This window comes from Dama dama, chromosome 24 (genome assembly GCF_033118175.1).
Source record: "Dama dama isolate Ldn47 chromosome 24, ASM3311817v1, whole genome shotgun sequence".
Lineage (NCBI taxonomy): Eukaryota > Metazoa > Chordata > Mammalia > Artiodactyla > Cervidae > Dama > Dama dama.
In genome coordinates this window covers 20,383,230-20,398,087 of record NC_083704.1, presented here as the reverse complement: position 1 = coordinate 20,398,087, position 14,858 = coordinate 20,383,230, and the positions used below count along the sequence as shown (strand labels likewise).

At 46.7% G+C, this 14,858-nt stretch overlaps 1 protein-coding gene across 1 annotated transcript in view; it reads left to right on the top strand.

The window, feature by feature from the left end:
• Positions 1-2,782: 2,782 nt before the first annotated feature.
• The window catches only part of CCDC13 (coiled-coil domain containing 13), a 34,198-nt gene continuing 22,122 nt past the window's right edge, over positions 2,783-14,858 (top strand). The window contains exons 1-4 of the mRNA XM_061127765.1: positions 2,783-2,952; positions 6,658-6,893; positions 10,329-10,471; positions 12,059-12,148. Of these exons, the coding sequence (XP_060983748.1) occupies positions 2,783-2,952; positions 6,658-6,893; positions 10,329-10,471; positions 12,059-12,148 (639 nt within the window). The remainder of the gene's footprint in view (positions 2,953-6,657; positions 6,894-10,328; positions 10,472-12,058; positions 12,149-14,858) is intronic.

Here is a 14,858-nt window from a genome sequence, read left to right as displayed (position 1 = left end):
ACACATCTATTAGTATGTCTAAAATAAAAAATAGTGACAAATCAAGTACTGGCAAAGATGCGGAGAAAGTGGATCACTCATACACTGCTGGTAGAAATGTAAAATGGTAGAAGCACTCTACAGAAAAGATTGATGGTTTTTTATAAGACTAAACATGTTATTATACAACTGGACTCTTGGGCATCTATCCTGGAAAAATGAAAGTGTTAAGTTCCCACAAAAATCTATATACGAATGTTTGTATCAGCTTTATTTGTAATCCTCCTCATGTGTCTGTTAGTTGTTCAGTCCTGTCCAACTCTGTGACCCTATGCACTGTAGCCCACCAGGATCTTCTCTCCATGGAATTCTCTAGGCAAGAATACTGGAGTAGGTAGCCATTCCCTTCTCGAGGGGATCTTTCTGACCCAGGGATTGAACCTGAGTCTCCTGCACTGCAGGCTAATTCTTTACCGTCTGAGCCACCAGGGAAGGCCCTTTATCTGTAACTGCCCCCTACTAGAAAGAGCCCAGATGTCCTCTGAGGGGCAAATGGTTTAAACAAGATGTTGTACATGCATATCATAGAAAACTACTCAGCAATGAAAAGGAACAAACTGATACATACAACAACCTGGATGAATCTCCAGAAATCGATTCTGAATAAAAGAAGTCAGTCCCCAAAGGTTACATACTATATTATTCCATTTATATAACATTTCTGAAATGACAAAATTTTAGAAATAGAGAACAGATTAGTGGTCACTCCTTTTGGAAGTGAGGAGGGAGGAAAGTGGATGTGGTAATAAAAGCCCAAAAAGAGGAATCCTCGTGGTGATTTAAGTGTTCAATATTTGAAAATGATAGTGGATATGCAAGCCTAAGCATGATAAAACAGTATAAAAGTAAACATACACACAAATGAATACAAGTACAACGATCAACATCAATATTCTGGCTGTGATATTGCACTAGAGTTCTGCAATATGTGGTCTGGTGCCCCTCCTTCATGCATGTCTGTGGAGTGAATGCCTTATGAGAAAAAAAGAAAACAAAAAAACCAAAAAAAAACCATGAAATATCTGAAGACTTTCTGAAGACCTGCATCTAGTAGTGACTTAAATTGGGAAGTACCTTAAAGAAGAAAACAAACAAACACACAAATGTTTTCCATTATGCAAATAAACCATGTACTCTATATTTTTAAATCCTCTAAAGTGCAAAAATAAAAACACACCACTGCAATTCCAGTACTCGAATACAACCATTTTTAACTTTAATATTTCTTTGCATTCCTCCCCAGTCATGCTCCGTTCATAGTTTTTGTTTTGTTTTGGCCGCGCCATGCGGGATCTTATTCCCAGGCCAGGGATCGAACTCGTGCCTCCTGAAGTGGACGCTCAGAGCCCTAACCACTGGACTGCCAGGGAAGTCCCTCTGGTCCTAGTTTTAAAAACATAACTACATTTATTTAGCAGTTATTATTTCGTGCCTTGCCTTTTACACTCACTGGCACAAAATAACCTTTTCCCGACACTGTTCTATATTTTCCAAAGAGATTCTGAAAGGCTACGTTAAATTTCATGGTGGGATCGTTCCCTTTACCTTTTTCCAGCAGGACTGCGGGATGTGCATCTCTGCGTAGAACGTTTGGCCCACAAAACTTTTAAAACACGTTCTAGAGGCGGACCACTAGCTCAACTTTAAAGTCTCAAGACGCAAGACGCCCCGTTCCACTACCCCTCCGCAACGGCTGACTTACCTACTAAACCCAGGTAGTCCGCACCTCCGTCCCTTTCCGAGCTCCCGGCGCCCTCTTGGCCGCCGTAGACGCATGATGACGTCACGCGGCGTCGTGGCTGGTTTCCCTGGTGACGGTTGCCAGGACAGCGCAGGACAGCGTCTGAAGAGGCGACGGAGCTTCTGCAGCTAGAGATGGGGAGCAGCGGAGCAAACACTGTAAGTGCAGGGAAAACTACAGAATGGTTCCGGCTGGAGTCAAGGGAGCAAGTAGCCGCCAGGAGGCCTGGCCGGAGCCAGGGTGTATACCTGTGTAAAGATTTATTGAGCTGTACACTCACTTTACTCATGTAAATTATAATTCAATTTAAAATTATACCTCAACTAAAAGCAGTAATTAGGGACTTCCCTGGTGGTCCAGTGGTTAGGACTCCGCGCTCCCAATGCAGGGGGCTCGGGTTCGATCCGTAATCACGGAAGTAGATCCCATATGCCACAACTAAAGATCCTGTATGCTGCAACTAAGACCTGCTACAGCCAATAAATATTTAAAAAAAAAAAAAAAAAACAGGAATGATATCTGAGCCCCATTCCTAGGAATTGATATTTAATTGGTCCAGGGATGTGCCACAGCATTGTTATATTTTAGAAGCTCCTAGGAGATTCTAATGTTCAGCTAGAGTTGACAACACTGCTTACAGGGATAGGAAGGAATCAACTGTTGACTCTGAGTAATGGGGAGAGTATCCTGATGGCACAGTCAGGGATGGAAGGGTGTGTCGGGGGGTGGGGTGGGGCGGTGACGCTCAGTACAGTTCAGCTATTGCTTTCAGGGGATCTGAAGTGAGGGTGGGTCTTCCAAGCTTCCACATGGACACCTGCAAAGCTAAGCAGGAAACTCCAGGTTTGGGGAGTTGTAAACAGGGCTTACTACGAGTTGAGCACTCTTGAGAAAGAAGCACTTCGTAGAGTTTGCTTCAGCTCAGGCTCCTTTTCCTACTCCGAGGGCAAGATGACAGAGGATGAAGGCTCACAGGACACCCTGAGGCTCCAGTTTAGAGCCATGCAAGAGATGCAGCACAAAAGGTTACAGAAGCAGATGGAGAAACGGAAGGAAAAAGAACTGAGCCTCCAAAGCAGAGGTGATGACCAAAAAGAGCCCCTGGAGATATCTGATGGCCTCAGCGTCCTCCAAGCTGGGGAGCAGAACTCGAAAACCAGCTTTGAGCAGAGGTAAATGTAAGCTTGGACTCTCCCAGGGGCACTGCAGGGAGGTAGGGAAGAAGGGGAGAATGACTGCAGACAGTTCGACAGTCCAGTTGGCTAGATGTGTGTTTATCAACTGAGACTCAAGAGGTTTTGACATAGAGATTGTTACTGAAGACTCTTGCATCTGATAGAGGGTCTGTGGGCGTACAGACATAACTTGGCATGAAATTTATTCAAAAACCATGTGAAGCCAAATGGAAAATTTTGAAACCAATCAAGGTGTAGTTTATTAAGAAAAAATTGGTTTTTGAGGAGCCAGTTGGCTGGCTCTGATATCTCACAGATGATCACTGCTCCAAACCTCACCTGAGACTCTTCTGCCCCAACTTCCCTTTCCTGACACATAAGGACACATAAACCTACCTCTCATAAAGAAGCACTTGATGGGTTCCTTGCTTTTATCTAGTTGGTGAAAAAGTTGAAGAGTCCAAAATCTTTTCATTTTGCTCTAAATTTGATGGTATCCTACAGATGCAGTGATTTATATAGGCTATTAGAAGCAGAAGTCTCCATTGATACAAAAGTTTGCTAGCCATTTTGCTAAAAAAAAAAAAAAAGCACAGTTGTTGAGCTACCTCTTTGCTTCTGGTTTCACCTAGAATCTATTTTCTCCATCTACAATTCTACTTTTCATGGTTTCTCAGTTTTCACAATGTTCTACTGAAAAATGCTAATTAGAAAAAATTAAGATATCAATAATTGAAAAAATTCATAGGGCTCCTAAATATTAGATCTAAGTTAACCCCAGACCGATTTCCAAATGATCTTTCCCCAAGTCGGAGAAAGTGGAATTTGTGGATACTTGAGCTGTTGGTATCCAACGATATTATTAATAATAGCCGTTATCTAATAATTAGTTGAGCTTCCCACGTGGCTCAGTGGTAAAGAATCTGCCTGCAATGCAAGAGATCCAGGTTTGACTCCTGGGGCGGGAAGACCCTCTGGAGAAGGAAATGGCAACCCAGTCCAGTATCTTGCATGGGAAATGCTGTGGACAGAGGAGCCTGGTAGGCTACAGTCCATGGGGTCACAAGAAAATTGGACATGACTTAGCAACTAAACAAAACAACAATAATTACTGTTACCTTTGAGCTTCCCAATTGGCACTAATGGTAAAGAACCAGCTTGCCAATGTAGGAGACATAAGAGATGCAGGTTCAATCCCTGGGTCGGGAAGATCCCGGGAAGTGGGCATGGCAACCCACTCCAGTATTCTTGCCTGGAGAATCCCATGGACAGAGGGGCCTGGAGGGCTACAGTCCATAGGTTGCAAAGAGTTGGACACAAGTGAAGCAACTGAGCAGACACACATGCATAATTTCTATAACTTATTTACTTCCTGAGCAACTGCCTCTATGGAGCAGGCTTCATGCCTAATGATGGAAACGATCACAGACCCATCAATCACACATTTCTCATGTTTTAAAGTTCTGAAAAAAGTGTTGCAAGACAATGTAAAACATACAATACCAGTCGCCTATTCTGATTTCCTGTTGGGTTAACCTGAGACCCAGAGCCCTGACCTCAGCTTAAGGCTTAGACAGTCCTCTTTGGTCTTCTAATTGTTGTTCAGTCACTCAGTCATGTCCAACTCTTTGTGACCCCGTGGACTGCAGTACACCAGGTTTCCCTGTCCTTCACCATCTCCCAGATGCTCCATCTTGCTCAAACTCATGTCCATTTAGTCAGTGATGCTCTCCAACCATCTTGTCCTTTGTGGTCCTCTTCTCCTCCTGCCTTCAATCTTTCCCAGCAGTAGGGTCTTTTCTAATAAGTCAGTTCTTCACATCAGGTGGCCAAAGTGTTAGAGCTTCCGCTTTAGCCTCAGTCCTTCCAATGAATATTCAGGGTTGGTTTCCTTTAGGATTGACCGGTTTGATCTCCTTGCAGTCCAAGGGACTTGATCTCAAGAGTCTTCTCTAATACCACAGTTCAAAAGCATCATTTCTTTGGCACTCAGATTTCTTTACAGTCCAACTCTTACATCCATACATGACTACTGGAAAAACCATTGCTTTGACTAGACGGATCTTTGTTGGCAAAGTAAAGTCTCTGCTTTTAATATGCTGTCAAGGTTTGTCACAGCTTTTCTTTCAGGGAGCAAGCGTCTTTTAATTTCATGGCTGCAGTCACTGTCCACAGTGATTTTGGAGCCCCCCAAAATAAAGCCTCTCACTGTTTCCATAGTTTCCCCATGTATTTGCCATGAAGTGATGGGACTGGATGCCAGGATCTTTGTTTTTTGAATGTTGAGTTTTAAGTCAGCTTTTTCACTCTCCTTTTTCACCATCATCAAGAGGTTCTTTAGTTCCTCTTTGCTTTCTGCCATAAGGGTGGTGTCATCTGCATATCTGAGGTTATAGATATTTCTCCCAGCAATCTTGATTCCAGGTTGGGCTTCATCCAGTCCAGCATTTCACATAATGTACTCTGCACAGAAGTTAAATAAGCAGGGTGAATATAAGCATAGAAGTTAAATAAGCCTTGACCTACTCCTTTCCCAATTTTGAACCAGTCCATTGTTCCATATCCGGTTCTAACTATTGCTTCTTGACCTGCATAAGGTTTCTCAGGAGGCAGGTAAGATGGTCTGGTATTCCCACCTCTTTAAGAACTTTTCCACAGTTTGTTGTGATCCACATAGTCAAAGGCTTTAGCATAGTCTATGAAGCAGAAGCAGATGTTTTTCTGGCATTCTCTTACTTTTTCTATGATCCAATATGCAAGTAAAACTAGAGGGCCTTCCCTGGTGGTCCATTGGTTGAGGCTTTGCCTTCCAGTGCAGGGGCTGCAGATTCCCGTTGGAAAGCTAAGATCCACATGCCTCGGGGCCAAAAAACCAAAACAAAAAAGAGAAGCAGGGCTTCCCTTGTGGTCCAGTGGGTTAAGAATCAGCTTTCATTGCAGGGGACACCGATTCAATCCCTGGTCCAGGAAGATCCCACATACTGTGGGACAACTAAGCCCATGCACCACCACTAGAAGAAAGCCTGTACGCAGCAACCAAGACCCAGCGCAGCCAAAAATTTTAAAATAAATAATCTTAAATTATAAAAAAAAAAAGAAGCAATATTGTAACAAATTCAATAAAGACTTTAAAAAAATGGTCCGTATCAAAAAAATCTTTAAAAAATTAAGACTATAAATTTCCTTCTAAGTATCACTTTAGCTGCTGTTCACAAGCTTTCAGATATATTGCTTCTACAGTCAATTCATTCTAAATGCTTCATAATACACATTATGATTTCTTCTTAACCCATAAATAACTTAGCAGTGTGTGTGTATGTGTAAGTTTAGTTCCAAGTATATGACAACTTTAGAGTTCTTTTCTGAATTTTTGCCCTTTTTCAGTATTGATTTCTAATTTTAGACAATTAATATTAAAGAAAATGGTCTGCATGATGCTCATTATTTGGAGTTTGATAAGATTGCCTTTGAAGCCTACAATACATTTTTATGCATGTCCCATAGATGCTGGAAAGGAGTATGAATTCTCTGGGCAGGGTTTTACGTAGCTCTGTTGAACCCCTAATAAACCACAGCATTCAAAGCTTGTTGCTCCTTTCACTTATGTGCATGTGTCCTTGATCACTGTTTTGAGAACAGTATGCTAAAAATCTGCTCATTGAGATTCCCCTTAATTTCTCCTTCCTGTTTTATACAGAACAGTTCTAGTCACCACCCAGTACCCATCAGGGACAACAAACCTGGGCCACGGAGGCCTGAGCCGCCTGTGATTCTGCCTTTCCCTTGCAGGGTACTTGAAGATGAGATCGAACAGCTTCGGGATCAACTCCGGGAAACAGTGGATGAGAACGGGCGATTATATAAGTTGCTGAAGGAGAGGGACTTTGAAATCAAACATCTCAAGAAGAAAATAGAAGAAGACAGATTTGCCTTTACAGGTAACTGCATCACTATCATGACAGCTCCTACCCTGACGTCCAGGTTGGCTGGCCCAGCTACCATGGAGCCTACGGGGCAGACAAACAACAAGTTCCGGAGGGCAAGTGTGAAGAGAGAGTGCAAGGCTGTAATCAAGCTTATCCCCACGAGTTCCAGAAATGAGGGATGGGGAGAGGAATGGAGCAGGCAGGGTGGGCCAGCATGCCAGGAACCGGGAGCACGAGAACATCAGAGGCAGAGGGCAGGCATTCCAGGCAGTGTGGGTGAATCGCTGGGACTCATGACAGTTCTCCGTGGCATTTGCTGCATGTTCGGTGGGCTGATGGCATCCATTCTATCTCGATGCTCTGGCTCAAACATGGACGTGAGAAAAGCCCCAGCAGAAATAGGCATTTACTCTATACCTCTTGCTGTTACTGGGCCAGAAGGGTAGATAAGACAGGGAATTTGGCTGTTCCCCGGGGATTTCCTAGAATCCAGTGGCATCTAGAGTGGACCTTGTCCCTTCAAGTCTGACTTGGACCCTGGCTCTGCTGCTTGAGACCTTGACCCCATGGGCCTGTTAGGGACCTTGGGTATGTTAGCCCTGTGGTATGGACTGGACATGACCACTGACTCTGTGGTTCTAAGCTAGACCTTGTTCTGACAGATGTGGTGGAGACTTTGGCCCTGGTTTCCTCTGCTCCATGCATTGAGCAATTCCCAGGTGGCTGACTAAGAAAGTACAAAGTCAGTGTCACCAATCACAGAGGGCAACACGCCTCACCTGGCATCTGCCGGAGCATCCGCTCTGCCTTTGCTAGTAAATGCCCTTAAGAGTAGGTGCACCCAGAGGACCAGTGCTGAATTAAAATGCAAGGGGAATTTGGTATCTTAAAAACTCTTACGCCTCCCTCCATTCTTTGGCCTTTTCTGTCTAAAATAAAGCTATACTGAAGAGAAGGCAACACCTAACCTGGCTTGGGTTTCAGATGCAAAGGGGCAGCTTTTGCAAGGCTGTCTCTCAAGGCTGAGAGGCTCCAAGGGGAGAGGAGATGTCTTCATGTTTTGAAGAGGAAAGTCTGACAGGCTCAGTTCATGTTTTTAAACCAGGCTGCTGACAGCTGATAAACTGGGTTTCCTTTGGCTGGATTTTTCATGTTTGCTTTAGTTTTTCCATTTCTTTGTACAATTCTTTAATGATTGCGCTAGTGCTTACAACACACAACTTTTCATGGCCTACTTAGAAGTATTATTTTACCACTCAAGTGGGATGAAGAAATTTTACCACCATATGGACCCCTTTACCCTCCCCCTTACAGTACAACTCTTAAGTATTGTATCTGTGTATGCTGGAAATCTCATCAGAGAATCCTATCATATTTTCTTTCAACCATTATACGTGAACCGTGAACTTCCAGATGTCAGATTTAGAAAAGGCAGAGGAACCAGAGATCAAATTGCCAGCATCTGTTGGATCATCAAAAAATCAAGAGAGTTCCAGAAAAACATCTACTTCTGCTTTATTGACTATGCCAAAGCCTTTGACTGTGTGGATCACAACAAACTGTGGAAAATTCTGAAAGAGTTGAGAATACCAGACCACCTGACCTGCCTCTTGAGAAACCAACCTGTATGCAGGTCAGGAAGCAACAGTTAGAACTGGACAAGGGACAACAGACTTATTCCAAATAAGGAAAGGAGTATGTCAAGGCTGTATATTGTCACCCAGCTTGTTTAACTTATATGCAGAGTACATCATGAGAAATGCTGGGCTGGATGAAGCACAAGCTGGAACCAAGACTGTCAGAAGAAATATCAATAACCTCAGATATGCAGATAACACCCACCCTTATGGCAGAAAGCAAAGAAGAACTAAAGAGCCTCTTTATGAAAGTGAAAGAGGAGAGTGAAAAAGTTGACTTAAAACTCAACATTCAGAAAACTAAGATCATGGCATCTGGTCCCATCACTTCATGGCAAATAGATGGGGAAACAGCAGAAACAGTGACAGACTTTATTTTTCACTGCAGATGGTGACTGCAGCCATGAAATTAAAAGATGCTTGCTCCTTGGAAGAAAAGTTATGACTAACCTAGACAGCATATTAAAAAGCAGAGAAATTACTTTGCCAACAAAGATCCGTCTAGTCAAAGCTATGGTTTTTCCAGTAGTCATGTATGGATGTGAGAGTTGGACTATAAAGAAAACTGAGCACCAAAGAATTGATGCTTTTGAACTGTGGTGTTGGAGAAGACTCTTGAGAGTCCCTTGGACTGCAAGAAGATCCAACAGTCCATCCTGAAGGAAATCAGTCCTGAATATTCATTGGAAGGACTGATATTGAAGCTGAAATTCTAATACTTTGGACACCTGATGTGAAGAACTGACTCATTTGAAAAGACCCTGATGCTGGGAAAGATTGAAGGTGGGAGGAGAAGGGGACAACAGAGGATCAGATGGTTGGATGGCATCACTGACTCTGTGGACCTGAGTTTGAGTTAAGTCCAGGAGTTGGAGATGGACAGGGAGGCCTGGCATGCTGCCATCCATGGGGTTGCAAAGAGTCAGACATGACTGAGTGATTGAACTGAACTGAATTATATTAATACATATTTTAAAGAACTTAATGGTATAAAATATTCTATTTACCCAGATATTTTAGCATTTCTGTGCTTGCCCATTTACTGCTGCCCCTATCATCATGGGGATGGCGGCTTCAAGAGTGGGGCTTGGGCTTCCCTGGCGGTTCAGTGGTAAAGATTCCACCTGCCAATGCAGGAGACGCCAGTTCAATCCCTGATCTGGGAAGATCCCACATGCCTCAGAGCAATTAAGCCCATGAACCACAACTACTGAGCCTATGCTCTACAGCCCAAGAGCCACAACTGCTGAGCAGAGGTGTTGCAACTACTGAAGCCCGTGCACCCTCGAGCCCATGCTCTGCAGCAAGAGAAGCCATCGCACTGAGAAGCCTGTGAATCGCAACTAGAGAGTAGCCCCTGCTTGCTGCAATAATGAAGACCCAGCACAGTCAAAAATAAATAAAATTATTTTAAAAAATAGTGGGGCTTGTCTGGAGACAGAGTTGGGAAAGAATAAGCAAAAGAAAAGGATTTCCCCCATTCGCTCTGAGCCCACTGCCTGCCCTTTGGACGAGAGAGGGCAGATCACTTTGACCGCTTTCTGATGTCTAGTTTCAGGATTTGTAATGCTTTTGAGTCCTGGGAGGGAAACATAACCAGAAAACTCACCACTGGACCATCTGCACTTCTAGGTTTCGTTTCCTTCCCCAGGTTCTTTCTCCTCACGTGTCCTCATCCTCTTCGACATGAGGTGGCCGAGGGCTACTCCTGGTTTCCCCAGTCACTGCCTGGCCCAGGTCAGCAGCAGCAAGCTTGTTCAACATGCAGGCCTGTGTTTTTAATGGACCTCACCATTTCCCTTCATTTTAGGGACAGCTGGTGTGGCTGGGGATGTGATTGCCACCAAAATCGTCGAGCTGTCCAAAAAGAACCGGGTGCTGATGGCAGAGTCTGAGGGTGCGAAGACCAGGGTGCGGCAGCTGAGCAACCGCATCCAGGAACTGGAGCAGGAGGTGAGGAATCTCAGGTGCGCCATGGGCTCCTCACACCCCACACCACTCCTCCAGAGAGGGGACGCACTTAGATGCCTTGGGTCCTTCACAAGGACTTTGGGCCAGTGTTTGCCCTGAGTCCCTCAGTCTATCATATCCTGAGAGGGGAGTGTTGGGAAGCAAGGAGGAAGCAGGCCTGGAGAGGTAACCCAGCACACTGGAGAGGATGCGAGCCTGGAGCCTGACCACCCAGGTGTGAATGTCAGCTCCACCACCAACTTGCACTGTGACTTTGAGCCAGTTACAGTCTCTCTGTGCCTCAATTTCCTCCACCAGTCACATGGCAGTGATAATGGCGCTCACCTCAAGGTTTTCTGAGGATTAAATGACTTAATGTTGTAAAATGCTTAGAACAGTACCTAGCAGGTAGTTAGCACCAAAAAGATGTTGTTAGATACATTATCAGGGATTTTCTGGCTAACTTGAAGCTAGAACCAGGAACATTCCATCAGTCCCTCCCATGTTTGTCCACCTTCCCTCTCTGCTGCCCCTACCCTCTCACATAAACGCCTCCAGCTGAGCGAGGGCACAGCCCCAGCGGCTCATGGTCCCTCCAGAGCTGGAATGAACCTACGTACATAGCTTCTCCTCCTGTGGCTGGAGGAGCTGAGGCTGGCAGAGGTTAAGAGGCTTTCTCAAGTCACACAGCATGTGGTGGTGCCAGACTTCAAATCCAGTTCTGTTGTTCTCCAAAACCCTCTTCAGGCATTATACTTGGCATTGCATTAGAACCTCTTTATTCTATAACAAATTTTTTTTGAGAACCATCTCAGGCTCTGTGCCAGGCCCTGGGGAGACTGTGAGGCGCAAAATAGTCCTATTCTTTTCCTCCTGGAGTCAGACTAGCAGCGAAGGCCCCTTCGAGGAGGTAGCATGCACAGTGGGTCCCTGGAGGATGAGAAGGGGCTAGACTCGGAGGATTGAGGCTGGGGCCTCCAGACAGGGGACCCAGCAGGGGCAGAGGACCTAAATATGGATAAAGGCCTGAAAGAGGGCCAGTGTGACCAAGCGTGGAGCAAGGTGAGGTCAAAGAGGTGGGAGGGCGGGTCATGCCCAGCCGTGTCAGACAGGGGTGGTCTTGGTGTGAAGGACAACTGGGAAGCCCTTAAAGGGTTGGTTGACTGTCTGTATATAGCGGCGGTCTTGGCCAGCCCACAAGCCTGTCAGGCAGGTTTCTTAGAGTCTCTGACCTTGTTTCCTTGAGTGTAAGGTGAAGTCTGTAATTCCTTTTCTCTCTGTCTCCCAGGCTGTTATTAGATGCAAATCATGGCTGCAGAATCATTATTTATTAAGCTGTTCATGAATCCTAGGGCTGCTCCATTCCGTGACTTGGGAATGGGGCAAACAATCAATTAAACCCTTTCCCATTGCAGAATGGCTTGTAAAAGACAGTTCTTCCATTAATGGGCCTTAAAGTGAGCTGAAGAGACAGGCTACTGAGATCAGGCACTGCACATCTGATGGCAGCACCAGAGGCCTTCACTCAAGGTGCCACAACCACTGAGTAGAATCAAATATTAAGTGCTAGGTTTGCTTTTGCTTTTTCAGCTGCAGATGACCCAGGCCAGGCTGCCAGCCAAGGGACCCACTGACGCAGGAGCCAAGCCACTGAGGACCCAGATCGGAGACAGAGTCTTGGTATGAATTCTCTTCTGTGCTGGGGAGTGTGTGAGGCCTGGGCTCCCCTCTTCCATGGGGGTGCAGGTGTCTCTCTCGGGGGTCCACCTCCACCCCACTGCTGAGCCAGTGCCACTACTGCAGCAGCATCCTCAGAGTAGCCATCAGGGCACAGTGACCGAGTCTACCGTCTGAGGCCAGGAATGCCCCAGTGAAGGCTACTGAGGGTCTAACTGATTTAGTTCCCAGAGAGAGAGGTTAGGAGGGGCCTGAGGACCCTGGAATTCTAGAATTTCAGGATCAGGAGGGAAGGCCTGGTCCAGCTGGCCTCCCGCTCTCAGCCCAGCCATGAAGGATCTCTGTTACAGCCTCCTCACTGGGAGGCATCCAGCCTCTACCTTACCCCAGCGACAGGGAGCTCACTCTTCCTCAATGGAACCCTGGTTTCAGAGGGAGGTGATCCATATTGTGGTAAGTCTTCCCTTGGTGGAACTCCAAATCTACAGAGTAAAAGTGATTACTGGGAATGGGGCCTGTTTCCAAGATTCCAGTTTTTACTAAACCAGTGAGCCTCCATGAAACCTAGGAAATGGGAATTACAACTCCATGAAGGAAGGCAGTCTGACCCAGTGGGCTACTGGTGAGGGGCACCGAACCCAAGCCAGACAATAAATAGCTCAGAGTCTCAAGAACAGGCTTCCTAGGTGGCTCAGTTGTAAAGGATCTGCCTGCCAATGTAGAAGACAGAGGAGATGAGGGTTCAGTCCCTGGTTTGGGAAGATCCCTTGGAGGAGGGGCATGGCAACCCACTCCAGTAATCTTGTCTGGAGAATCCCCATGGACAGAGGAGCCTGATGGGCTACAGTCCATGGGGTCACAAAGAGTCAGACATGACTGAGCAACTGAACACACACTCAAGAACATCCCAGGAGGCCTCCCCACAGTTTTTTTTGTTCTTGTTTTTTTTGATTGCACCACATGGTTTATGGGATCTTAGTTCCCTGACCAGAGATTGAACCTGGGGCCCCAGCAGTGACAGCACCAAGTTCTAATCACTGGACAGCCAAGGAAATCCCCCCATTGCTTTCTTAAGCCAAATGAGTTGGTGAAACGGAATCCAAGCCTCAGTACACCCAGTTCAGTGCCCCCCTTTCCACCCAATCGTCCCTGTTGTCTATGACTCAGGGTCGAGCCACATCATGCCTGTCTCAAGGAGAATTCAGTTCTCTCCTCGGTGTACAGTGATGGGCCCCTCCATGTAAAGGGCGACATATCTCTTGAAGGCTAGTCTTGTGTAGACCTGTCTCTTTGCTAGGGAGGCAGTGGAGGGGCTCTGCCCTCAGCGGGGGCCAGACTGGGTGTCATTCAGCACTCTGCCCAGCTCTGGGGGATGCTGCTAAGCTGCCCCATGTACATCCCCATCTCTGACTGGGACTGTGCTGGGTGGGAAACTGCTCATTCAGTCACTTGTTGAGCCTGATGGGATTTTCTGTAATACAGAGAATCAAAGACCAGCCCACTGTCCACAAGGGGGCTCAATAGGGGAGATGAGTAGGCATATTGAAGGAAGGAGCGGGGACAGGGCCCTCAGGGAGAGACCCCCAGCTCGGAGTTCACAGAAGGAATGCACTCCACCCGAGGCCAAGAGGTGGGATGGGCAAGGGCTTCCTGAGGTGGCCTTGCTGGAGTAGGAAGGTAGGGGTGGCCCTTCCAGCAGAAGCAGCGCAAGCTCAGAGCAGGAAAGTGTCACTGTTCCTATTCTGTCTGTTAGCTGGGCATCAGTTAGACAACATTTGGCTGCAGCCCAGGGCCCATGAGGAGGGAAAGGGGAACATAACAAAGGGGAACAAACAAGGGGTGGGGTCACCTGCGGAAGGAAGCCTTGACAGTAGGTGGAGCAGGAGCTCCAACTTTGTTCTCTGGCAGCAGGGAGCCTGGGAGGTTTCTGATGGACTGCAGTCTCCACTCCTCAGGACACACGTCTTCCCCAGCCTCTTCTGATGAGAGCGAGAACAATAGCCATGTCCCTTTCATTAGACTGTTCAGGCCAACCCAGGCCTGGGCCAGGCTCCATAGCCTTCGGGCTCACACCCGAAGTAGGGTGAGCAGTAGGATTAGAAGCCTGGTCCTTCCCTTGCACCAACTGATTCTCCAAGTTTAAGCTGGGACTGATGCCTTTGCATAGTGGCAACAGGTACACTGGTTGGTGGGCTGAGGGTCCCACTAGGCAGTGACACTGAGACCATCTGCTCCTGTCCCAAGACATCAGGTGGCTTAAACTTCTGGGAAACAGGGTGGATACCACAGCGGCTTGCTGAATTTTTCTGGGCTGCTGTCCGGGCCCAGAGCTCCAAGTGCATTCCAGAGTGAAGCTGAACGCCCTCTCTGCATGGGGCCTCATGAAGCTGTTGTTGTGTGTGGCCTTGGCACTGTTTGCTCCCCTAGACACCATTTCAGGTATTCCCTCAGGGGAAAAAGCCAAGACCCCCAGAAAGCCTGTGGTATCTCACTCTGGGCAGAAACAGCTCTGAAATGCCAAGGAGGTGGGGTTGGCACAGCTTCCCAGGTTGGGGGTGAGGTGTGGAGCCTGACAGAGCAGATGGGGTGATGCCCTCACCGCAACACCATCTAACCCTCAGCCACCTTTGCCAGCTGCTGACCCAAGTCAAGTTATGCCCCCCGGGCATCACCGTCTGTCAGAATCTGCCCCAAGGAGCACATGCATTATCCC